Below are 26,831 nucleotides of genomic sequence, written 5' to 3'. Positions count from 1 at the left end.
CACCAACACAGAATGCCAGCTACATTCACCATGGAACTATATATAGTAAGAACAGGCTTTATGAATTAATACGAACTGACTCCTTGCCCTCAAACTTAAAATTCGTCGTTTCAGTGTCTGCGACGTTCTAAGAACCAGACAGCAGATCTGGCAAAGCATAATTCATTTCCACACAACTTTTTTTTTTGCTTGAATGCACTAAATGAAATACACATTGTCTAACTAAACCGTGCATTATTTCAATAGCTAAACAGTGAGAGCTTCCACTGCATTTTAAAGTGAGAGAGGCAGTCCCGTTTGTTCATTGTTTAATAATATGGTTCTTGTGCACAAATAGTATGCAAGGAAACGTCTGAGTCCTGCTGATAGGGAGGAGGGTTTTGGTTTTTGTCTTCCCCCAGTGATCTCTTTACCTCATTAGAGGAATACATGAAATTAGACACTGGCTAAAGTGTGTCTCTAATCTGAGATCCTATTAGCATTGGGAGTGGGAGGAGCCAATTCCTGTGAGGAATTGCCAGGAGTGTTTAAGCACATTACTACACTTTCTGCCTCGTAAACAACACAGGCATGTATTCAGTGTAAAACCGAGTACATATAAAGAAATACTACTTTCAATCTGCAAGCAATCGTGTTTGCTAGCGGGTGCATGTCAGAGCTGCACTAAATACCATTCTGTCACAACACGATTTTTAAAAGCACTCCAGGACGTTACATTTTGATTCCACAGAGCTGTAGCCACAAACTTTGCGGCACATTACATATATGTTTCTGTAAATCTTGGAGAATTTCTGTCTCTTGCGGAATGGACCCAGCAAATCCTTTGTCTAACGCTCGATTCACCCCCCTCCCCCAAAAAGAAGCGTCTGTCAAACTATCAGAATGAATAGATTTTGATGATCTTCACAAATTTTTCCACCCGGGAAAGAATAGGAAGGTTTAACTCCTCATCCAAGCTGAAGCCCTGTCTGAGTGCAACTGAGGTTATAGATTCCTGGCAGGGAAAACTTACAAAGCTGCAAATAAAATGAGAGGAAATGTGCTGAACTTCAAACCCAAAAGGTGAAGGCTGTTAAGCTTGTAATGCTCCTAATTTACCAAGCATTTAAAGACTAGTATCAACGCTTTGTCTTTCCCTTCTTTCTCCAAGGGTATAATTATAACTCAAATCATATTAACTGAACCTGTCTCTCCTGTTTTCTTAGGTTCTATGACTCTGAGTGAAGTTTATTCCTGAGCTATATTAGGTAAAAAAAACTTACTCGAAGCGACGCTGGGGAGATGGTTCTATATCCCCCCCCTCGCATTTAAAATAAGAAAAAGAAGGGCAGAGACAGCCCCCTAGTAAGTGGGTTCCATCACCCACCCTTTTCCAGGATATGGACCTTTTTCACACCAGTAATTAAGTGACTGAACTGGAACAGTTGATTTTCTTCCAGGATACCAGTTTTCTTAGCAATATTCGCAGGTCACCTTCTTTTTAGGAAAGTTGATTTATGTCTATGTGTATGGCAAATCGAGACATAGGCAAGCAGAATTATTCAAGAGCATCTTTCCCAACGTTTGTCTTTGACATTGGAAGGGGAAATATTGTTTTAATGTGATAATATTTGTGCGCGCACACACACACACACACACACACACAAAAGGATTTGTCTGTCTCTGGGGCTTTAGCTGGTTTGCTAAAGACACTTGTTCAGGATGGCTTGAATGCTCTGCCTGAAATTATCGTTTTATCTGTCCGCCTTGACGGAAAAAACTGAATTGCTGCTTAGCCCTGCAGCACACCTATTCCCTAGTAAGAGTCAAACAAATGAAAGGCAAACTCTGTATTTCCCTACTCTGGTATTTCCTCCTGGAGCACAGGCAAGGGTTACTCAGATGATATCCTTTGGTCATTTTCACTGGATCTTTGGTGGGGTGCTTCTAACAGCCTCTTTCATTCCTGCCTACGTCTATGCTATATCATTTAGATCTTGGTGGTTATTGTTCTGAATAAACCTGGATCCGCTGCTGTCCAAAGGCAGCTAGGAAAGCCATAAAAGTGCATCCACTATATATTGCGAAGCCACATTCTCGGAAGGGATGGATTTCAGCACGAAATGCCAGTGAGATAAAGAACATTCCTGAGATCGAAAATCATTCAGTACCATAGACATTGTAATAGATGGCTTCTCACAGAAGGCAGGAACAGACACTCGGCATAAGTTTAAGAGAGGAGAAAGAGGCAGAAGCCAGACGTATACACTCACAAAATTTCCTCTCAGCGTTGTTGCAAGACAGGGCTGAGACTTGGGATGAGACGATACTGGGGGAGGTTAGAATTTGCTCATGGGCTAGGCATTCGTGTAGGTGGCACATAACTCAGTCAGAACCATGCCAGGTGCTGTAGAACAGATACCATCGACTCCCAGTCCTGCTATGGGCTAAAAGATGCTGAGTGCGTGCCTGCCTATGCCTTGCTAAAGACCAAGCCTTCTTGGCACTTCTCCCTTCTTTGAGCATTAACAAAACTTTAGGAGCCCTAGGATTTAAGTCATGTATTTCCAGCCCTATTGAAGCAGGGATGATTACTCAGTAAATGGGAAGGTAGACTATGATGTCACGAGTTATTCTTTTCAGTACCGGGAAAAGGGTCTCTCTCTATATATATTAAGAGGAGAAGCTCCTGTTCCTTGATAACAACAAGAGCAACAAGGAAAGGAAGCACCTGCTTTCAAAATCCTTCGTTTTACTTTAGTATGATAGGTGCAGAATAAAAGCTCCTAGGGCAGGATTTTTAAAGTCATTTGCATTTTGATTTATTTCAGTTTTTAAAAAAAGAGATAGAAACTAGTCGTGGAAGCGATTGCTAAGAAGATCAACCTCTTTTTGGCCAGGGTGATCCCTGAAAGGCACAGAAGACTGTAACTCAAGGAAAAGGTGAAGTAATAAATTGTGAGGAAACTTCAGTATTCCAAGTTTATAAAGGCTATTTATTTTTCCTGAGTCTGTACGAGGATTTTTTTTAATTTGTGGGGGAGAGGAAATTCTAAAAATATTTGGTAGATGTTTTGCCATTAACACCAGCAGTAGACTTATGTGTGTTTGGGGGGGGTGGGGGAGATTTGAGGTGGGTCACAGTTATTGTTTAATTAGTGGAAAGGGCAATGTAAATCAAAGTAGTCTATTAATTTTACATTTTAATTTATAGCCTACCAAGTGTATAGTGACTTTATTTACAGCATAAGCCATTTAATGTTTCCAGCGTGATTTCAATTTCAGCCCTTTTCATATTCGGTTTTATTTGCTCGTGTGGTATGAAACTTGGCTAAGTAGGTTAGCTGTTTTATTATGGAAGCAAATATCGTTTCAAATGTAAAACAACCTGCAGGTATAAAATGGTCTATTTGTAATTTAACTTGCTATAGAAAAAGTATTTTTACGTTTTAAAAATATCTAAATATTACGTTAAGGCTTGTGAAGCAGCTTGGAAAGAATGTATAACAATAAATCAGTGAACTGAACAAATGACACTTCTGTGGATCGACTCCTAGTGGTGGGGAGGACAGCATCTCTTGTACCATGCAAGCAGATTTAGCTTGCCCGTTCTATGCGTTTGTGGAAATCCTTAAACTCCAACCTCGAGGGCTTTAGTAAAAAGGTGAACTAAACAAGGAAGAAGTTTAAAGAAGCATTGAAAAACAAACCCTGAGAAGCGATGCAAATTCGAAGCCATCCTGGGGTGGCGGGGGCGGGGGGGTTGGATGCTATATACAAAGTTGCATGCTGCAGTGGTTTGGGGATCTGAGAACATTACGCTTTCAGGGTGCAACTTAAATTCGGATCATAGACCCCAAATGTTTATTTCTCCAGCACAACGCCCCCATTATGTTAAAAGGCGGAGTAAGACAGCGAGAGATAATCCTGTCATGCTATAAAGTTCCTCAGAAGATAACTGTGTCAGATACAACATTATTTTATTTTCAGCATTAAGAAAAACAGATTTTTCTATATATAGTCTCCGTAGTATCGATTACTTCATAATAGCCCGGGGCAGTTTCTTGCGCAACGCGACTGTATAAAGAGATGGATTGTGTTACCTTTGGTTTTACATAAGTGTTTCCTTGTGATGGAAAATTCTGTTGTTCACTCAGCTGGGGTGATGTCTGATTGAAGTGAGAGCGCGTGAGCCAGTTCTCCCAGGTGACTTATTTCTAACCCGTTTTTGGAACGCCCTGGCTGGAAGAGAGAGCCGCTAGGCCACCAAGGGTATAAACCCGTCAGCTGGCAACGGGTTAGAAAGTATGTATGAGGGGTTCTGGACGGGCGCCAGCTGTTCACAGCTGTGCTGAGGAACAAGGGAAGCAACAACTACTGCTCCAAACCAAAGCTGTGTCTCACAAATGAAGGTCGCCCCGCGGTGCTTTTAGCCTCTCACTTCTGGGCACAGTGACTCAGATCCCTTCAACGCCCAAGTTGGGCTATTCGCTGAGAAAGGAGAGGAGAAGCGCTCCCCGATTCTTTTTTTCCCCTGGCCAGCAGCTTCCGAGGCCACAGTGTGTGTGTGTGACCCCTTTGCTAGCCTACACTTCCAATCGTTAGGAACCAGCCCTCCAGGGAATAGGTGGACGGCAGTAAACGACGGTAGGTGATGTGAAAGGAAAGCCGCCGTTGATCTCAAGCTAGGCGGCTGGTTTTGATCTGGAAGTACCCCACTGGGGGGGAGACACCTCCTTTGCTGCAGTAGGGGAGACCCGCTGCTGGTCCAGTGGTGAAAAAGGGAAAGAAACCAACCCTGTTTCAGGGGATGTGACTGGACTGGGTTGGCGTGTGCTTTGTATGGGCGGGTGTTTTCTTCTCTTGATCCCGAGGAGGGTTGAAATCTCTCTCTTTTTTTTTTTTTTTTTTTTGGCTGTTGGTATCCCGTACTGGGCGCCATCCGCACATGTTCCTAGGGCGCCATCTCTTTGCAGTCACTGACTCCTCTAGCAGGTTTCCCTCCCAGCGGCTGCCTCTAGAGCGTGTGAACATTCCAAGCCCAGCTCAGCTCCAGCTCTGCTCCAACCTGCACAGCCAAGCACGCTTTCCAGCGGCTAAGCCTTCCCTGCTGCTTCTGCTCCTATTAGACCTCTCTGGCTTCCCAGATAAGACAAACACACACTTTGCTTGAGTTCAGGTTCCTTTTCTCAGTGTGGACCCAAACTTTCCGGAAGCAGCAAGACCTGAACCTGGCTTTAGAAGAGGTATAATAGCTGGATGTATATACAAGTCGGTCTCTCTTTCTCTCTCCCCATCTGTACAGAGAAAAAAATACTCTTGGTTTGAAATAATAATAATAATAATAATAATAATGAGCTGAGGAATTTTTCCCCCCCGCTCTGAAAAGAGGGTTTGCCCTGTAACACAAACCCCTGAGATAGCAGCTTGCCAGATTAATTAAACATTGCTATGGGAGACATGTAAACACACTCCTTAGCCTGATTCATATACAAATCAGTTCATTTTTATTAGTATTTAAGAGAGGAATTGCCTCGGATTATTTTTGGAGAGAGGGGGAGAGAGCGCGGTCACAAAGTTTGGAGCAGCTGATCTCTAAGAAGTGAGAGCTGCCGAGAGTCAAGAAAGTTTGTTTTTCTTTTGCAACTTCGGAGGAGATGGTGTAGTCCTCAGCAGCTGCTATTTTAGAAAGAAGCCGGAGTATGTATCACTGGACTCATTTTCCTTTCGTTCCAGGTTCCAAGACCGAGAGGATACAATGTTCACTAAACTGTTCCAGCATTGGAGTTTCGCAGTCTTCCTGCTGAGTTATTCTGTTCCCTGTTATGGGAGATCGCTAGAGGGGACCAGCCGCAGACTGTAAGTTTCTTTCGGACTGATTACTGGGGAGAGGGGGAGGTGTGAGAAATCTGTTTGTGTATACAGCCACGGTAATGTTACAGCTTGCAACGGGGCTCCCTGTGTGTTCGAAGCGCTCCAGCAACTGCATTTTTCTGTTACCTGGTGGAGTTCTTTACCGGAGTGGCTTCAGAATTACCTGCACCAGGTGTTTTACAATCAGTTCTGGTTAAGCAATAGATAAAGAACAGTTTATATGCTCCCCCACTTTAATGAATTACAAGGGATTTAAAGCACTTTTCAATTCTCCCTGACTTTATAAGACACTCAGGTAAGAATGTGTGCTTTAACCTGAGGAGCCGGAAGTGTATACAAGATAGCCAAACATATGTAGATCTGTATCTATTCACGCACCATGACAGACAAATGAGAGAGGTTTGGAACTATACTTTACCTAATAAGTGCAGATTATATACTAGAATGTCAATATCTCTGTATTGGTGTAGATCCTGTAGAGGTATTGATATAGCTCAAGAAAGAGATAAGGTAGCTGGGAATACAATAAAAATTAAATATAGAAATATTTTCTTAGGACTTGTGCCACTTTGTAATAATTTCATCAGTTGGAGCCAAATAACTGACCTGGAGACAGAAGCATTTTGTAGATAGATGACAATCTGATTTGAGATATTTTGGTCAGGAAATGACCCCCTTATCCCTCCAGTAATCATCAACATAGATATCACTGTACTGTAAGCTAAGTCAAGAAAAGAAACCACAAAAGTGATCTAGCTCAAAAGCCTACACATGTAGCTATGTTACTTACTCTCTGTAGACATTTAGTTAACTGATCTGTATCAAATATTTTAGGGAGGGAACACTTCAAGCTGTACACTTGGGGGGGGGGGTGTCAAAGGCTTAAAAGGCAGCTGACAAGACTTGATGTTTCTATCCCGTTCAGAAGCAAGAGTCAGACTAGAGAGAGAGAGAGAATTAGAAAACCCTGTCAAGAATGTTTAGAGGAAAGTGTCACATACTGTACATGTAATCAACTTCAAAAGTGTTTCCTTATAAGTGCTCATGTATGTATTTTAGGATAAGTTTTCCATATATCATTTCCTCTATTATCATTTGAAAAGCAAATAAATCCCCTAAGTGAAATGACTTGAGACATGTCTGAACTTTGGCACCAAATGGAAGTCTATTATAAACCTCCTAGGGCAAACTGTGTTCATTGTACTGATGATAAAGCTATAGTGTATTCTTCCTATTAACATTTGCTAGTTTACACTGCTGCAAACTACCCTTGAACTATTTTGTGTTTTGTTTTGAAACCACTTTATTCTCATCAACGGCACAGAGAATCCATGTGTAGATTCATGTAAATAAAAAATAAAGCACAATTAAATACTCTATTTCCTTGGCTAAGAATCTTTGAATTGGAACTGAGCCAACTTTTGCTTAAATTAAGATTTGATAAGAAATACCTGTTATCTTTTTGAGTACAGTACTTACATATGCCAAGATTAAATACATCCCCTCCACCCTCCAAATCATGGGATGGAAAAATAGGTGCCAAGTTGTCCAAAAGCTTTTCTTGATTCCCTTTTTGTATAACATGTAAAACGCACTTGGGAAACCATTTAGCTGTCAGCCAGTGACATTCATGTAGTTTTGTTTGTGGGTACAGCACAAACACCAACAACACATGCAAACATACATCCTGTTTTAATATCACCACAAACCATAGTTAATAACTTGCCACAGATATAGACATAGGTTTCCAGTGAGGGCTTAAATCAGTAGTAGATGAAATTAGACACATTATTATAGCAAAACAGAACTAAATCATAGGCCCCATTCTGCAGTCCTTATGCAGGCAAACCTCTCATTGAAACCAATGGGAAGTTTGCCTGAGTACAGATTGCAGGGCCCATTCAATGTTATACAAAATGTTTTAGCTGCTAAAAAAGTTTCTGGAAAACAAGCAATGACTCAAAGAGAAATTAGATATTTTTATCAGCATGCCTAGACATTGCATCACCACATCTCCAAGTCTGCTTCAGATAGGGTGACCAGATAGCAAGTGTGAAAAATCAGTACAGGGAATGAGGTGTGTGTGTGTGTGTGTGTGTGTGTAAATAGGAGTCTATATAAGAAAAAGTTTCAAATATCAGGACTGTCCCTATAAAATTGGGACATCTGGTCACCCTATTTTTAAATATTTTTCCCTTAGCATAAACTGTGCGCTCACTTGTGAAATGGACTGAGCACCCTCAACTCCCAGCGGAGTCAATGAGAGCTGAGGGCACTCAGCCCTTGGCAGGATACCTCCCTAAGGGCTAGATCCAGAGCCAATTGAAATCTTTCCACTGATTTAGATGAGCTTTGGATCTGGCCCCAAATGAACACTGAAGTACAATAATGATTCAATAATTAATGATTTAATTTAAAAAACTTGACAGAAAGTTGACTATTTGCTACTGACACAAGATTAAAAAAAAGTGAACAAAACTTTCTAAGAAGAATGAACTGGGGGAAAAAATAGTGACCCAAAAATAACATTTTGGAAATTAGAATGTTCACAAGTCCTGGATTCATAGTATTTAAGCCTAAGTACTTTTTCCCCCATAATGAGACATAAGACTAGTTAGCTACATATGTATATAGAACATTCTTGTATACAATAATTCGTATGGGCACTTTGGGCAAACAGAAACCATGATCTACATCTTTCTCTCAAAAGTGCTTACCCACATGTTAGCTTAACATTTACTGCATTTGGTTTGGGGTCAGACTGTTTTCCTTTCAGTGGAAAGCATATTTCATAGAAGGATGGAAGGGACCTCTAGTGGGTCAGCCTAACCCTAACATCCTAATATTTCCTAACTGTGTTGCTTGCTAGTACAGTACTACAAATTTTTTCTTGTAAATATATTATTTGTCATATATAACATCCCAGTAACTGAATAAACATATTAAAGACTCCACCACTTTCCTTACTGTGAATGATGGGGGTGAGGGGAAGGGGAAGATGAGGACTTTTCATCACATTGTTGATACCTGTGTTATGGGACACTTCTCTAAAGGACTTCTGTACATGAACCTTCTTCAGCAAGTTGTTTTCCTTGGGTTTACAAACAAAGAAGTTACTTGAGCAGCTAGGTTGGGGTTGGTAATGGGGGAAGGAGATTTATATTTGCTACATATTTTTCACTTTATATATTGTGAAACAAAAATTTCCCAAAGGAAACTGGGAGACAAAATGTAATCTTCAAGTCTGGCTGGGTAATAAAAGTCATGTGAAATATAACTCTGTGTAATATTATACAGTAACGTGGAACAGCAGAAAGTTGTTTGGGGCCAGATTTGCATGCTAAATATCAGACAGACATTTAAAATTGAAACCCACCCCCTCCTGGCACTGCATCCATTCGCATGTCAATTCATGGATTATAATGGAAATCTACACTCAAATAAGAAGTGGGTCTTGTAATGCTGTTTGATTGTATTGTGTGTACTCTAGGTTTAGACTATCTATGTTAAATGGAATTATTTTTCAAGCAAGAGTTCTTAATAACAAGATTTTAAGATTCAAGATTTTGTAACAGTGAGTGAACTGACTAAATACACAGCAGAGGATTAAGGCAGCTTTGTGTTCTCTGCGATAAAAGCAATTATCCCTGGTAGTTTATAAGAGGCAGTAGTAAAGCTTTTCACATGAGGCATACTATTTTAAACTCAGTAAAGCACTAAGATTTTGTATGCTTTTATAAACTAGGAGGGTGGAATGATAACTACATTTCCCATGAAAGCATCCTGGGAAAATACAGTTCTTTAGTTAGGAAAGTAATGTGAGTCACAGTGGACAGATTGAGAAACATGACAGAAGTTTGCCACATTCAGATCAGCGCAAGGTGCTGGTTTTAACTTTTGACATTTGCAAGTCAGCTTGATCTAAGCAAGGAGGTATTTAGTAGCCAACTTTTGCTGGTTATGGCTATGAAGTAAGGAGTACAAGACAGAGCATCAGAATGACTGTGGGTATGTACCTGATATAGGCCATTAGCGGGATTGGAGTAGCATCACAGGAAGAGTTTTGCAGAATGGATGATTACTGATTACATATTTTTTCTGATAGGCCAGATCCTGAGCCAGTGTAAATGATTGCAACTCCACAGAAGTGAGTGAAGCTGTGTCCCGTTATACCTGCTCAGTATCAGGACATGTTATTTTTGCTTAGCAGTGTTCAATAGAAGAGTATTATCTACTTGCACAAAAATCACAAGTCCCCTGAAACTCACCTGGTTACAGGTTTTTTGAAACTCAGAGAATGTTTAGCAAAAGACTTACTAGACTCTTGAGCAAATCTAGGACCAGTGTTGAGCAAATATACCCAATATATAGCTTTGCAGCAAAATCATGATCAATTCAAAATATTATTGTGGAGCCAGGGAAAAGTTGGCATTTTGAACTGAATTTCATTTTGAGATTTGGGATCATTTGAACCAAAAAACTCAAGGTGTCATGATCTACATGGATAAAAAGCAAAGGAGATGCTCTCATAAGCTTATACTATGTGAAGCTGCTAACTTCCAAACGGATCTAGTATTGACTACATTGGAAGTCCACTACATATGGAAGGCAGCTCAGAAGGGACTGAGGGTAACAAATTACAGATCTCACTCAATCATTTGGCGTAGAGTTATACCGCACCACATTTTGAAACTCCACCGTATAGTAGGATAGTTGGGGTGAATATTCTGTCAGACAGTTATCAGTCTTCTCCCTGCTCATCCATATTCAGAAACTGTATCAGATGAAATTACTGTACAACAAGCAAGGCAATTAATTCATTTTCTTTGGTTAGAGTGGGTCCGATCACAGATAGCACCCTAATACAATAAAAGAGGATGCATAGCCCATCTCAACACACTGAGGTAAAGCAAGCTGGAAGGACTATGGGTTTTAGCAGTCATGGGAGCATAACTATAAGCCCACCTCATATGCTTTTGTGGTTCACAGTATAAGTGTACATCCACCCTGCATTAAGGAAAAAAATGTGTATTTTCTCATGGTTATTCATTGGCCAGACAGCTCTTAGGCCATCCTTTCTCAAAGGTTTCTGATGACCATTCCTTGTTAGACAAGTATGAACCATTGGCAGGGCTTCCAGTTAAATCTCCCAACTCCTCAAAAACAGATATAAGTTAAGAGTTTCAATGAACCAAAATGTCAGCTATAATGAGGAATAAAAGGGACAAATATAGGAACTTTAGAAGAATATCAGGGAAAATCGTAAGGAATAGAGATGCAGAGAAAAGGGTGAGGGGAACCACAGAAATGGACTGGCACAATGCACAAGAGAAAATAGAGAACACCAGAAATTCAGATCAAAATTTTCAAACTTGGGTCCTTAAATCCACTTACATCCATATTTAGTATTGGCTGAAGTCAATGGGAGCTGCAAGGTGCTCACAATTTCTGAATGTCAAGCTGCTTGTTTAGATATCTAAATATGGTTGTAGGTTGCCTAAATTTTAGGCACTCAAGTTTGAAAATTTTGCCATAAAGAAAATACCAGCAGTTACACTTATTGTAACTTAAAAGTAAGGTGCATATTTTTTTAAAGTATATGATGGGGCAGAAAAAAGTTATTAAAACAATGTTGCATAAAAAGAGGTTCAGGTTTCACTCCAGGTGTTTATTATTCCCTTTCTTATGTGACTGCAGTACTCCATTATCTGGTTCCCTTTTCCTAACTTCGGCAACTGCCTTCCTTGTTTTAGTGCCTAAATAGAATGCCTTGTACCATTAAAGAATGCTTTCCTAGAACAGAGCATTGACTAATCCACCCACAAGTCCAGTGGTGTGTGATGGGTCCAAAGAGAATTATTACTGGCTTAGGTCCTTTTCCTCTCTGCAGGGAACAGCTACTCTGACAAGAAATTGCTCCAGCACTGAATTAGCAAGGTACACTAAGAGCTGGAAAGTTGGTTCACTGCTCAGTGTGGCTACAGCTGCCAGAGGAGAGATGAGTTTTGCCAAGTTTTGGCTGATAATGAAATTATAAAATCTTTTTTTCTCCCTGCTCTCTTTTTCTTTTAGCAAAAGAGCTGTATCAGAGCATCAGCTACTGCATGACAAAGCGAAGTCTATCCAAGATCTACGAAGGAGGATCTTCCTTCAAAATCTTATTGAAGGTGTTAACACAGCGGAGATCCGGGCTACTTCAGAAGTTTCTCCAAACCCTAAGCCTCCGACTAACACAAAGAACTACCCTGTCCGATGTGGCAGTGAAGATGAGGGTAAATACCTAACTCAGGAGACAAACAAAGCTCAGACATACAAAGAGCAGCCCCTGAAGACATCGGGAAAGAAGAAGAAACCAAAGCCTGGAAAACGCAAGGAACAAGAAAAGAAAAAGAGGCGAACCCGCTCAGCATGGCCAAATTCTAGAGGGTCTGGTAATGGAGATGAAGGGGTCCCCCTCTTGGACATCTCTGGTACTACACATGATCACAATTTAAGGTAATCATGCTTTATCTTTACCAGGGAGACATGCCATATATTTTGTTTATTTATTGGAATTGTTACATTTTACCTCTGTCTCACACAAATCTGGAATTTTATAATAAATAAAATAATTTTTTTAGGACATAACAAAATGTTGTGCAACCACAATGCACTTTACAAAGGTAAGTGTTATTCCTATTTTACAGCTGAGGAAACTGAGGTACAGAAGTTAAGCAACTTGCCCATGACTCACACAGTGATTCACCAGCAAGGCAGGGACTAGAACTCAGGTCTCATGACTCCCAATACCCTGCTTTAGACTCTGGACAACTCTGTCAGTAATAATTATGGTAAATTACTTATCACAGAGATTTGTGAAACTGATGTTACAGAAGGTGTTATTTATGCCAAAGGAATGAACCTCACATCTATTAAAATTTCCTGCGCTGCTCTTACTTTGGTATCCCTGTTTCAGATCTTTGTCTCACATTTAGGTTTCAGCAGACTGACAGCTTTGAGCTCTACATCTATAAAATGGAGAGCTTTTCTTTTTTCCCTCGTGCTCCTTGGCAATTTTCCTACCCTTACTTTACAGTTTTTCATTTTACTGTTTAACCTTAGGGGAGAACACGGAAAGTTTCTCTTTTAGTAATATCTGCAAACAGTGCAGACCAGCCTTTTGCCATAAAATTTTCCCTGCCATTAGGACTTTTTAATTCAGCTCCATCTTTCTGCCAGCTTGAGAAACAATGACGTTGCTGCTGAAAAATGTTGAGCATTACCCTTGGAGAGAGACATACTTTCCCCATGTATGACAATGAAGGTTTTTAAGGGCGATGGTGAGTTGGAGTCTCTCTACTAAGTGTCCTGAGCTGCTAGCCCACTTGCACACATCTCATGTCTGGATTTGAGCTTGAACAGCTTTGTGTACAGAAGGCAAACAGAAACATTCAATTCCAAAAAGAATTTAAAAAGAAAACACATAACACTCTTCTCCCTTCACCTCTTCCCCTTCATTTTTGGCTCAGTGGACACGAAAGAGCAATTTGCTTCACAGTAAATTATTTGAAGAGCGATGCCATGAACCATAGGTTTTATTAAAATGCTGCACCTTGATTTAGTCTTTATGGGACCAGTCCTGCTAGATGCCTCATGTCTTCAACTCCCAATCGAAGTCAGGGGAGTTCCTGGCATTCAGCACCAGGCCTTATCTAGGCCAGAGTAAGAAATTTGGGATTGGGCCTTAGACGTAATGACGAATCAGTAGTTAACCGAACTTTAATAAGAAGAAGTGGTATAACTGGCACTATGCTAGCTCTGTTTGAGCTAGCCTGCTAAAAATAGCAGCATGGCTGCAGCGACAGTAGCAGTGGCTAAGGCTAGCTGCTGGAGTCTAAGCCTGCCCAATCCCCTGTCCAAGCTTGGGTAGCTAGTCTGAGTCTCTGCCAGTACTGTCATGTCCACAGTACTATTTTTAGCATACTAGCTCAAGCTGAGCTAGCCTGAGTCTGCCTACCCTTACTGGGAATCACCCCTTTCTGCTGCAGTTTAGAAATACCCTTTAAAGGCCTGTTCCAGGGCATAATCAATCAGATGTTTGATACATCTAGAAGTTGCAATAAATGTTACAGAGCTAGGATAGCTGAAAAACAGCTCCTATCTTCAAATGTACGCTTATACAGAAACTAAAGTAATAGGGCTAAAACTCCCAAAGCATTTGGTTGTATTTCATTTACAGATCCCATCAGAGATAAGACTAGTATTAAAACAAAGTCCAACAAAGACGACACTATAGATTTTATTGGTTTGAGTTTTAAATGGCTAATGTCCTTATATGCCTAAAGGAAGCTCAGCTTTACAGTACATTGCAGATTTGGCCTAGCCTCTTGGCATGATTACCCTTATTGCAATGTTAGTCCAGCAAGGGAATAGAGTCTTGAAGGGATTGTATCCTTGCAATACTTAATTATAAAAGCTAGTTGTTGTTTTTTTTAAAAAGAAAGTTATAAAACAGGAGTTTGCAATTCCTCCGTTACAGAACACACAGCAGTTCTGGTTTCTGAGAATCGAGTACATGCTCTTTATCTGTAATTATCCAAGTGATCTGGCAGATGTTATCATTTCTACACCTTAAATCAAAACAGCTGTCAACTTGAAATCTGAAACCTTTTGTTTAATCATTTTTAATTCAGGAAATGACATAATTCATCATCATTTTTACTCAATAACACAAGTCATTCTTTACAAACATATGCAACCCCTGTGTTTGAATTGGCATCTCAAATCCAACCCCTGCCTCTCCCTATACATTTTAAATAGGAGGGCCAGAGCCTCCAGGGCACCAGAGTCACTTTGCACGGGAGTGCTGGCATAAGACATCTGTAAACTCAGACAATCATCCCTGTATATGGGTAATCCTCCAGTTGCACAGAGCTGATTTAAGGGTTCATATGCCACAAACTCTCCCTGCTGGTGGGGAAAGAAGGCATGACTGTAGTTTGGCTGAACTCACGGATCTGGTCCTGATTCTCCCTAGCCAGTCCTGACCCCACAATTTTGGGGCCAAGTCAGAACAAAAACTGGAAGAAACTTGCTTTCCAGTTCTGGTAGGAGGGTAGCCCGATATAAGAAAAGTCTTGCAAAATTAGTTGATTTTGCAATATTTCTGACATTTGAGATCAGAAACCACAGAGAACAGTTGTAAGATTTTGGTACCATGAAACCCATACCTAACTCATGGTTCAACTTGAACTCTAAATTCAAGGCTAAAAACTAAATCCAGAACCAAAGCATAATCTATTTTAAAAGTACACATATATAATTAATTGTGTGATTAATATACAATGTAGATCAATATTATTAGTTTACATATAGTACAAATATATGCATGCTAACACTTCCACTACAGTTACTTAAAAAAAATTATTCTTACAGCACTCCCAACTATATTCCCATTCCAATTAAATTAAATTATTAGTAGCTAATTTCCTAAGAAACCTTTCATAAGTGTAACCTCCTAACATTAGACGTAGTCTTGCTTTCATTACGCACATAAAACCCCCTTAAATTGTCAAGAATTTCCTCTTTTTTTTTTGTGTCTCACACCCACACAAGTCTGCCATGTGAAACTCTACCCACAACTTTGGCAATCAGTCTGACAACACAGCCAATCAAATTCCATCCTATAGTTGTTTCCCAGGGAACCAACATACAATTACAGAAACGGACTGCACACAGTGAGAGAGGAAAAATCCTGCAGCAGTTCCACTGTTAGAAAAATATCAATATTGGAAAAAACAAAGCAAAATATAAATAAGATACAGAATGGGTGGCAGGGGTACTGCTTATAGCCTCTTGAATTCACTGTGGAGAGGGTTGATTATAGAATTAAAACCAGTCTGTCAGTGGCACCTATTAAGTACAGAGGAGCAATTCCCAACCTTAAGGCTTGATCCTGCAAGGTGCTGAATGCTTTGAATTCCCACTGAATTTGGTACAAGCTGAAGGTGCTCAGAGCCCCACAGGAAATGCTCAACATTTTCAAGGTCAGGCCTTTGGACGCCTCCTGGATTCACAAAGGTGCAGTTTCAGTTTTCCCAAAGCTTTAATTCAATAACCATTCAACTGATTTGTGCTGTGAAAGGAGCTAGTGTCTCTTCATAATCAGGGCCTGAACACATTGTACTAAAGTAAAATTCATGTCATAGAAATACCTACCTCACAATTAAGTAATTCCTTGTCCAATGGTTGCTCATAGCCCACCAGCAATGGGAAAGGCAGACCAAATGACAACAGTAGAATGTATCTGACAATAGAAAACAGGGTATCACAAAGGCAGCATAGGAAACAAAGCTCAAGCAATATAATGGGCATGTTAGCTATAGATGGGCTTGATGGCTTTTTTCAACCTTGCCCTTAATTCCATTTTTCCCATTTCTCCAGATGGTTTTACATGGGTTTTTTAAATCTCTTATCTGAACTGATCTTTATAGCCCCATTTCAGCAAGCTACTTAAAACTATGCCTAACTTTCAGCTCATAAGTAGGCAGATTGACTTGAGCAGTATTTATGCATGTGCTGAATCAAGGCCTAAATGAAGGAGAAGCTTCCTCCTACTTCTGCGAGTAGACAGCTGCAGATGATACAGATGCAGCTGCGTGAAATCAATGTGCCGTTCCTTGCATCGCTAGTTTAATTGCATTGAAAGAACTGTAGAAACTTAAAAGAAGACACCTAATAGCTCAATGTTATTAATCAGCTCTCTCTAGAGGTGCTATTTAATAGAAAGGCACAGCCTATATTACTTGATTATTATATAAATCTTATGTCCATTTATTTTCAGGGAAATTTAATTTTTTCCCCCTTTGTGTCTCCCCTCCCCTCTCTTTCTTTGCAGGAGGCGTTAAATTTTCAGTTGAGATCTTTGGAAAACATATTGCAGTATTCTGTAATAGTGAACATATGGAAAGTATTAGAAATATTTATTATCTGTAAATATTGTAAATCCATTGAAATAAAACCGCCTCCCCCATTGCTCTCTGAAACTGCACATTTGGCTATTGTGAATTTTTTTTTTTTTTTTTTTGGCTAAGGCTAAGTCAATTATTATTGTCACATTTACCATAATTTATTTTGTTGAATGGTGTATTTATTTTGTTAAAGTATCTTGGTGCTGCTGACTTTCTATACATATATATATATATATTGTAACATAATGCACTTTAGATATACATATCAAGTACATTAATAACTGACATAATAAGAAAGTGTTCCTCTTTTGTGGTTGATTTTAAATGGATGCCTATGAACAATTGTTCAACTGATTTTCCTCTGTGCATGTAAAATAGCAATATTTTAAAATTTGTAAAGAATGTTTAATAAAATATAATCTTATGAAACCATTACTTGGAAGGAGAAATGTATCCTTTAGGAATTTCAGGAGAAGGAACACTGTGTGATTTTTTTCTTTACTACATTTGAAAATGGTCTTACATTTAATATGTTTACATTGGTTCAAGCTCCAACATTTTCACATTAGCTTTTAGTTAAAAATCACTTTGAACATATTTTGTTCCAGTGCTCTGTTTCAAATCAGCTAAGTGGCTGAACAACCTGAGGGCACAGAATAAAGCCAGTGGCGTTTAAGAAGTGACGTGCCAACCTCAGCTCCCATTGACTTTACTAGCAGATCAGATTACTCAGCATATAGCAGGAGATATCCAGAACCTTGCAGGGTTGGACCAATCCAGATTAGCAGCCTAATGACTGATCCATCTACAATACAAAGAGAGAGATTCCTGTAGAGGATGAGGGGATTAAGGATAAAGAACCAAAGAGTCAGGGCAACAACAAGCTGATGGCTATTACTGCAAGTTCTTTGCGCTAGTTTGTGTCAGACTCATTAGCCCAATAGTCTTTGAGCTACCATGATGATCTCTGTGGAGTGGAACCAGGGAGGCTGGGAAGGGGATAAATCAGAACAGCAGGCTGCTCCTTGTATAGGAAAAAATGAGATCCACGATTAAATATTATTAGAGTTATAAATTGTTGTTGTTTCACTAACCTCCGAGAGCTTGCCATTCCCTGACAGCGTGTAGCAGTTACTTTGCTATAATTGCTCTTTGGGGATAGTCTCAAGATGTTCCGCAGTGAAATCTGGGATGCCCTAAAACTGAAAAAAAAATGCTTTTGAAAGTGAAAAACAGGAATTTGCGTCCTCTAGGATACTACCTGTGTTTCCATTCGTGGTAAAATAACCATCTAAAGGACCAAGAAATGTTAGTAGTCTAATAGAGATGGGACTTGCAAGGCCAAATAGAATTTTACAGGAAACCCTAGGATTACTGCAAATTGTTTACTTAAGGAAAGGGTGGGGGTCTACCTGCTGCAGGTGCTTAATGCTGTTTCCCTGTGTAACAGCTCCTATGTGACTGCTAGAGCCAAGGTTGGCAAACCATTCCAATCAAACCACCATGTCCACTTGCTCATAAGTGTCAAAAACATTCAAAATTGTGGAGCTGAATGCCTCTGTGTTTGATTTCCATCCAAAATGGCTGTTTCAGCATAAACATAACATATACACAGCAACAGGTATGTTTATATTAAAAAAAAATAAAAAAGACACACCCTACCAAAACAGGACCCTCCACCACACAGGCTTCTCCAGCTGGGGAGAGGATGAGAGAACAAATAACATATGGCAGATGTACAACATGGCTTGATGCTCTATTGGAAGGTGCTCAGATACTACAGTGATGAGTGTGGTATAAAAATTATATTGAGTAGAACAGAGAATAAACTATTTTTCTAGTTCTGTGAAACTGCAAACCAAGGAAACCACCCAGCCCCTCAAAAGACACCTCACATTTCTTCTGTTCTGAAAAAAAAAATCTTATATTATTTTTCCACATATGCGCAGATAACAGAAAATAACGGCAGATCTTCACAACTGGATGCCCATTGGTTGAATAAAGTGACAAACAATATACAAGCCGCCATGCATCATCCAGGCATCTGTTAAAATGTTCCTGTTTTATGCAAAGTCTTAATGAAGCCTCACTCACTTTGTGACATCATGACATATTCTCCCCAGCCATGACTGAACTGACAGTTACTAGAGCTGCTGCTGGGACAACTTGCATAAGGGGAATTGTTTCATGGACACTTCTATGCACAGAAAAAGCCTTCAGACCTTCCTCCTTGTCCCAGTCTCTTTGCCCAGCCAGTGCCAGTTCTCTCCCCTGCACCCCCGCTCCTTGTCAGATATGTATCTCCCCCACCCACTGACACACTCCCACTGGTTCCTAGTCTCAGTTTCCTTGCCAGCCAGTTCCCATCTCCCTAATGGATCCCAATCCCAGCCTCCCTCTCCCACCCTGGCTCCTCCCAGCCTCATCAGGCAATTTGTCCCACTCTAATCCTTTCCCTTCCACCTGGTCCAGCCTTTGTCCCTTCTGCATTTGAATGAGACAGCTTCCTCCATTACACTGCCTGGGTGCCAGCTGGGGGGTCACTGAGAACACAGGAGAGACACACTCCCGGCTCTCAGCTCTGGTGTCCAGCCTCAACCTGACCCACGACAACCAGCAGAAACTATTGCAGGGAGAGTCCAGCTTCACACTTATACCTCTGGGCTGGAGGGAGCATGCTCAGTCACTTTGTGGGGATGACACACACTCTGGTCAGCACTAGGAGCTGTGAGAAACTTGAGCATGTTCAGAGAAAATGGAATCTTCAGAGGTCTCAGGGTACCTCCGCTCTATGCAGCAAATAAATCATTCAAAAACAACAACAAAAAACAACCCGGTTTATGGAGATAAAAATAGTAGTGTAGACATTTGGGCTTGGGCTGGTGCCTGGGCTCTGAGACCCTTACCTCCTTGCTGGGTTTCAGAACCCAGACTCCAACCAAAACCTGAATTTCTACATTGCTATTTTTAGCCCTAGGATTTTTAGCCCTAGGATGCAAGCCCTGAGAACCCAAGTCAGCATTTAACTTGACAAATTGAGCAGATTTTCATGGGATGACAAAAGGCATATCCTTGATACAAAGGCCACCACCCCTGCCATAGTTCAAGTCCCTGTGCCAGAGCAAGGGAGTGCTAGAACTTTTTCTTTTAAAACCATTACAATTTTAAACATGGACAAAACAATGTGTTTCCCCCTAGTCTTGGAAACAACCAACCATTTTGGCTGAAGTTTTACCCTCTTTGTTCCCCATTCCCCCCGCTAAAAAGAAAAGACAGAAAAAAGTCATTCTGAGTGTAGTGAGGCGGCTTGGCTCCCAGCCGCCCCAGAGGATGAAGAGCCCAGCTGGAGGCCGGACTGGGTGGAGCTACAGAGCTCTGAGCCTGCCCTGCAAAGGGTCAAGCGCCGACCCAAAAGTATAAAGATGAGCCCTCCGAGCTCAGTGAGGCCCCAGTGGCCGAAGCGAGTGGACGTCACTCCGGGAGCTTGGGACTGGGAGACTCCTGCAACCCAGGGTAGCTGCCCAGAGAGGCCCGAACTTCCCCATGCTCACTACCCAGAGCAGCTGCTGGAGCTCCCCCGTGCTCATTATCCAGAGGAGTTGCTGGAGCTTCCCTGTGCTCGTTACCCAGAGGAGCTGCCAGACCTACCCTCCAGCCCCGGCTGAGATGAACCCATGCACCTGGACCCTGCGGAGGACGATCCCAGGATCCAGGTAAGCCGCAATGCGGAGTTTGGAAATAGCCCGGGGGCAGCCGACCCCAGTCTGGCTGCAGCACAACCAGAGCCAATGTCAGTGTGTTGCGGCCTGGATCCCCACTGACACAGCAGCAGGTTGCCTGTTGCTGTTAGTGCCCCGGGCTGGGATGCAGAGGAGTGGGTGGGCCTGCATCCCCCCTGCCACTCCACTCACGGGTGGCAGTCTCCCCCTTTGCCCCAACGCTCCGGCCCAGAAGCTTGGGCCTCTTATCTTGTACAGACTGAACTGCTTGCTCCGCCCCTGCCCGAGGGTCTGAGCCCTGCACCAGAGTTTGTTGCCCCGCCCTGATCCAGGGCCTGGGCTCTATAGACTGAACTGCTTGCTCAGCCCCTGCCTGACGGTCTGGGCCCGGAATTGCTGTTGTCACCCCAGGTAGTGAAGCGGCCTGGCTCCCAGCTGCCCCAAAGAGGGGTGAACCCCCTCTCCCAACAGCGGACTTCTACACTGAGATACATACCTGGCATGGAAAATTTCAGCCCAAATGATTAAAGTTTGGCAAAATTATAAGCAACTGAAAACAGGATCTTATAATGGGCACTGTTGGACAACCTTCATAGTAGGCAGAGGTACCAGCTCCTTATCTAATACATTGTTAAAGTCCATTTCAAGACAGGGAAGGGAACATGAAAGGCCAAAAATTCTGCAACACTGCTGTCCTAATTATCAACCATTCAATTTTTTAAGCACAAAACAACACTTTTTCACAACTAAATTGCTGAGAAATATCAAATGGAGAAAAATCTTCATACCATCAACAGTTAAACCCTCTATAATCAACTCTGTCAACCTCTTAGCACTATATACTGCACTTTCAGAGTTTCTGTTTAATGATTCTTTGTAAATAAAGAAATTATTTTTTCCTCCAAATCACATACAAACCCAGGATAGTTTACAAGTAAAATATTTAATGATTGAAGCTGGACTCTATCAGCTAAGAGATCAGTCTTGTTGGCATTTCAAAGGCCAGAACTGTTCAGTTTAGTTTTGAGTATCTGACATCCCGAAATGTGGATAATGCTACCTTCTGACACAATGTACCTACAGTGTAGCAATCCTGTACATTCATTTATGAGTAAGTGGCCTTGTGCTCCAGAACTACCACAGGGAATTTGGCTGTCTTGCAGTAATCCAATAAGTAGGGGAATATTGACTATATGTAGTTACAGTATTTTAATGTTTAAACCATTTTGTTATTTAAACATAATTTGGTGCTGGTGAAAGGTGCTGGAACAGCACCACTGGAATCTGAAGGTCTTTATTTAACTAGAGGATAGATACAGCATAGGCAGAAACAGTGCAAGCTTCTTTTATGGTCTCATGCCAATGTGCCTCAGTGGTAAACTGGGGACCACCAGAGCTCTACGATTCAAGTAGTTCATCCTCCATAACAGATACAGTGCTTGCCTATACAATGATTGTCAGTGGACTCAGCACCTAGTGAATCAGGCCTGGGGCTGGTGGTTGGGCGCTGAGATGGTCAGTAAATGGTTTCCTCTGTTTTATGAAAATTTCAGATTTCAATTTTTTCCCACTCCACACTGGGACAAAACTGAGAGCATTCAAAGATTTTCAATGAAAAAACCATAGAGAGTAACACTATCCCAGATTAACCCGTAGACCAATATTTCGGGCACTTATCTAGGATGCAGGAGACCCAGCTTTGAGTCCCTGCTCTACTTGATTCAGACCTGGATCTCCCACATCCTAGGTGGGTACTTTAACTTATTGGTTGCTCTGGGATGAGTCTCTCTCTCTCTCTTCCCCCATCCCCTCCTCCCACTTGCTGGTTTTGACCAGAAATTACATCCTCGACCTGAAAAACATTTTCCTCCAAAAGTTTTGTTAAAACTGGTATGTGTCCATTTTGACAAATCAGAATTGTCCAGTATATACTGCTTGACCAGCTCGAGTTAGAGGAGCATTGTTCAACTCTCAACTTTAACACCAAAGCCCTGTAACATTATGAGCAAGTCACTAATTTGTTTACACTACAGATACTACATCTATAATTGGAGTATGACTTACCCACCATGTGTGTAAAGTGATTTGAGCTATACCAAGGAAAAAATGCTATGTAAGTGCAAAGTATTATTATAACACCTTATTATTTTATTTATTTATTTATTTGCCCAGTGGATTATCCAAGTTGTTTCGCTTAGGCCATAGATACAGCCATCTGATAATAATGGTTTTTGGTCTCTACCCATCCAGGCAAAGGTGACAGAGATAAAATGACTACCTCATCACCACTCCCCTCTAAACCATCACCACACCACTCTAAACACTGACTTTAGTGGAAGTTATGCTGTGAACATTCCACACAACGCTTTGAAAATACACCCCCTAGAGTCCGCCTTTTGATCAGTTTCCTGGACTCTTCTCACAACTAAACTAATTTTTTCCTATAGTTAATGTTAACTAATTTACTGTGGAAAGTATTTATGAGCTAACCCTCTCCACGCTCCTCCTTCCAAGAAAAATTAATGCTCCACCATAGTGGTTTCCAATACTTGTGCCATAGATAGTCAGTTTCCAAGGGCTTGATCTTGTTCTCTGACAGGTAGGTGAGCATCCCTATGTATCTTATTAAATGAACTGCTCTGCTAAGATGCATGTTTGTGTTTCAGGGAAACATAGGCTTAAGCCCTCATTGTGGATAATGGGCCTGATTCAAAACTCCTTAGAAATTAAAGGGAATTTTGCCCAGTGAGGAATATGGGATATGCCTGGTGTACATATTAACGGAAATCCTTGGTAAGCCACATAAAGCTGTAGTGGCTATTTTACCCGCAACATGTACAAGAGGATGGAGGGATGGATTTATGTGGATTGCGGCTACTGAGAATCAGACATTTTGTAACTTCCACATCTAAAACAGAGAATAAAGTTTAATGAAAAAGTTTTATAGATTTTAAGGCCAGAAAGGACCATTATGATGATCTAGTCTGACCTCAGTCTATCATTTAAACTGTAAACTCCCAGGGGCAAAGACCCACTGTCCATGTGTTTTCTGCATACTTGTGGTGCTATAATGTATTAAGAGGATCAGACCTCAGTATTAAAGGAGCCTCAGAAAGGCTAAGAACACAGAGATATAGGAGGATGAAAACAACCCAATAACCTGAATTTTCAAGAATTCATCAGAATCTCCTTTATGTCACTTCACCGGAATAAAGAGGAACTCCTTTGATATATTCCAGGCCAGTTTCACCATTGCCAGTTTTTATAGCCATGTGCTCCCAGGCAGGTATTCTTCTGTTCATGCTAACTCCTTCCACACCCTTTCTCTTGTAGCTGAGGGGGCCTGGATTTACACTAAACCCTATAGGCTAAAAACTGCTCAGTGGAAGACCCAACTAAGGGGGAGCATATGTGGCGCTATATTACCTCTGTGCTTGCCCAATCCTGAGATCAGGCATGGGCAGGGTCAGCTTCCAGTGTAAATTAGAGCTACCTCAGGGCTCCTTTTACCTATGACCAGCTTCAATAGCCCTTCACATGTGACACACTTTCTATGCTGGGTCCATAGGGGACGGGGTCATCCACAATGGCTCTGCACTACTTGAAGAGTCTTAAAGCACTAGGCCACTCCTCAGCTGATCAGGTTAGCTATCAGTCTTCTTGACAATGCTGAAGCGGAGCAAAGAAGACTTAGTGGTGACCAGGAACTAGTCAAATAAAGGGATCTTTAACTATTCATACTGACAGGTGAATGAGTTCCTGGAGCATAAATGGACTGTTCTCTCCTCCTGAAGTACCAGCTTTCCTTCATTTCCTGTCTACTTATTAAAGAGTTTCAATGGTAACTGAAAAAAGACTGTCCAGAAAAGAACACAACCTTCTGAATATATTTTTTCAAAAAACAAAATGGGGGGCTTAGAATGGTCTCACAGAAAATGATGAGTCTTCTCATTGAGAAGTGATGACAATCAGTTCACTCATAACAAACTATAAGAGCTTGCATTTTATAGATGCATCTGAAGAAGTGTGTTTTTACCCATGAAAGCTTACGCCCAAATAAATCTGTTAGTCTTTAAGCTGCCACTAGACTCCTTGTTGTTTTTGTGGATACAGAGTAACACGGCTACGCCTCTGATATAACAGCTTGGACAACCAGTCCTCTTTTGACTGAATACACTGAGAAAGGCTATAGCAGCTCAAGTGCACTTTAGTTAGATATGCTCATTTTAGGGCAAAGAAACTCAATTTGAGTTTTAACCCAGCACCGTGAGTGACACAGGCATAAAGACCGGACTGTTCATGAAAATGCCAGTGAACAAGGGTTGTACAGTCAGTCTCTTTGACATCAGTTGAACTACTCATGTAAGTAAGTGTTCATTATTGTGAGTAAGGCCAGTCAGGCCTTCTGTGATAGTTAATGCTTTGGCAATGGATTTCAGCAGGTTCTGTGCAACAACAGTTTTCTACAGCATTTGTAACAGGTGCAGAGTCAATGCCAGCCATACCTGAGGGCTGTCTACAAGCAGATCTGGGTTGAGGGTACGTCACTTGGGAAACAGAAGGCAGCACTACTAACTGCTAGTTGGATGACAGAGCCTCTACTCAGAAGCAGCACAGGCAAGCAGTCACTTACTGTGATGATTGGCACCAGTGCAAGAATCTGAATAGGAAGTTTGTCCGAAGTTTGGACTGATGGAGCAAGATTGCCCCATAAAAGTCTATTCTCAATTAACTCAGCTAGTACACAACGACAGGATGGAGTTCCCTACCACCAATTGTAGATTATTTAAATCAAACACTGAATCACAAAACTGGTTATTTGTATTAATGGACTGTAACCTACATTGGTTAAAACCTCTTCCATTGTGATTACTCTTAGTTTGTACTTCTGTTTCACATTTGGGCCTCATCAGATAGAGAGCCCAGCCCTGCCCAGTTTCAGGGCTCTGACTATAAGCACTTGATTGAGAAGGTAAATGCAAAATAAATACGGTAGAACCATTGCTGTTTTATTTGGATTATTCCAACAGTGCTAGGGTAACAACAGATAAAGAAATTAGGTTAAGAGCTGCTCTAACAGTAGATGAATGTGCATTCATATTTAATCCCTTAATTAGATGTATTTAGCAGGCAAGATCAACTCATTGGAGTCCTCAATAGCTACATTTTCTTCTGAAAAGGATAAGCAGCCAGAAGAAGAGAGAAGCACACAGAGACAGACAGACAATGCAGGAGTCAGTTTTGCAATCCAAATTCACTAATGACCTTGGAACATATACTGATAGCCAGGAACAACCAGTTGTCCACATATTACTTAACCACTATTATTGTAAGTCCATATTCACCCATAATGAGAAACAGCTCTAGGAAGATCTAAAGAGTGTTCTCTGAACAGTACCTCAGGAAGATGTGTGAATTATCCTATGTGATTTTACTTGAAAAATAGTCGGTGGGCAGCACGAGGCTGTAAATAAGCACTCCAATGGGTCTGTTGGGTTTGTTAGCATACTATATAAGATAGCATTGGAAGTTTGTTTTGTGCTGTTTACTAGGTCTGTTGGGAAGTGCTCAGGTCATTCTGAAAGGAACACTTCTCTTGATGCACTGTAAATAATTAGCAGAACACTTACTAATGTTAACAGCAATTACCATCAAACATTAAGACCAATGTAGACACACTAGACCTTGCGGTAAAGACATTGGGATGAGTGTAAAACAGTAGTTCTCAACCTGTGGCCCACAGACCCCGGGAGTCTGCAGTCTATGTCTAAGATTTCCAAAGAGATCCACACCTGAAATTCAAAATTTTTTAGGGATTCACAAATGAAAAAAGATTGAGAACCACTGGTGCAAAGAACACATCTATTGTACATACTAGTACACTGGCCTCAGAAAAGTTGAATACTCCTTCAGTCTCTTAATTCAACGGGAAATAATCCATTAGCTAATTCTCAGAGCAGATGATGGAGTCTCTCTCTCCATTCCACCATTCTGTTCTCTTTTCTACCCCCAAAATAGCATTCAGCAAGACTCCTGAATGAATTAGATACATATACATTCATTAGGACTGCTGGTATTTTCAAGAAGTATAAGAAGTGTACAAATTATCCTTGATGCACTGTTTGATGACATGCTAGGAAATTCTTTCACAATCATTTTCTTCAAAAATCAGGCTTATTTTTATAGGATTCAATAAAAACAAACATACTAAGGGACCAGATAATTTAAAACCATCCTCATTCAGTGCACATATACAGCAAAGTCTATTGGGTGTAGTAAATCTTTTCTCCAAACAGTCTTAGGCCTTTTG

At 41.0% G+C, this 26,831-nt stretch overlaps 1 protein-coding gene across 5 annotated transcripts; it reads left to right on the top strand.

Annotated features, from left to right (window-relative positions):
* The first annotated feature begins 2,263 nt into the window (after positions 1-2,263).
* PTHLH (parathyroid hormone like hormone) lies at positions 2,264-17,205 on the top strand. Of its 5 annotated transcripts, XM_032772246.2 has the most exons (5): positions 2,265-2,589; positions 2,811-2,922; positions 5,716-5,838; positions 11,926-12,348; positions 16,730-17,205. In XM_032772246.2, the coding sequence occupies exons 3-5, from the start codon at positions 5,738-5,740 to the stop codon at positions 16,737-16,739; spliced, it is 534 nt and encodes a 177-aa protein (XP_032628137.1). In that variant the 5' UTR covers positions 2,265-2,589; positions 2,811-2,922; positions 5,716-5,737; the 3' UTR covers positions 16,740-17,205. The 5 variants fall into 5 exon arrangements, with proteins under 5 accessions (XP_032628134.1, XP_032628135.1, XP_032628137.1 ...); XM_032772243.2 differs by lacking the exon at positions 2,811-2,922 and having other exon boundaries at positions 2,264-2,589; XM_032772245.2 differs by lacking the exon at positions 2,265-2,589 and having other exon boundaries at positions 2,613-2,922.
* The last annotated feature ends 9,626 nt before the right edge of the window (positions 17,206-26,831 follow it).

This window comes from Chelonoidis abingdonii, chromosome 1 (genome assembly GCF_003597395.2).
Source record: "Chelonoidis abingdonii isolate Lonesome George chromosome 1, CheloAbing_2.0, whole genome shotgun sequence".
NCBI classification, from domain to species: domain Eukaryota; kingdom Metazoa; phylum Chordata; order Testudines; family Testudinidae; genus Chelonoidis; species Chelonoidis abingdonii.
Note: the sequence above shows the minus strand (reverse complement) of the source record. Positions and strands in the feature narration are given on the sequence as shown.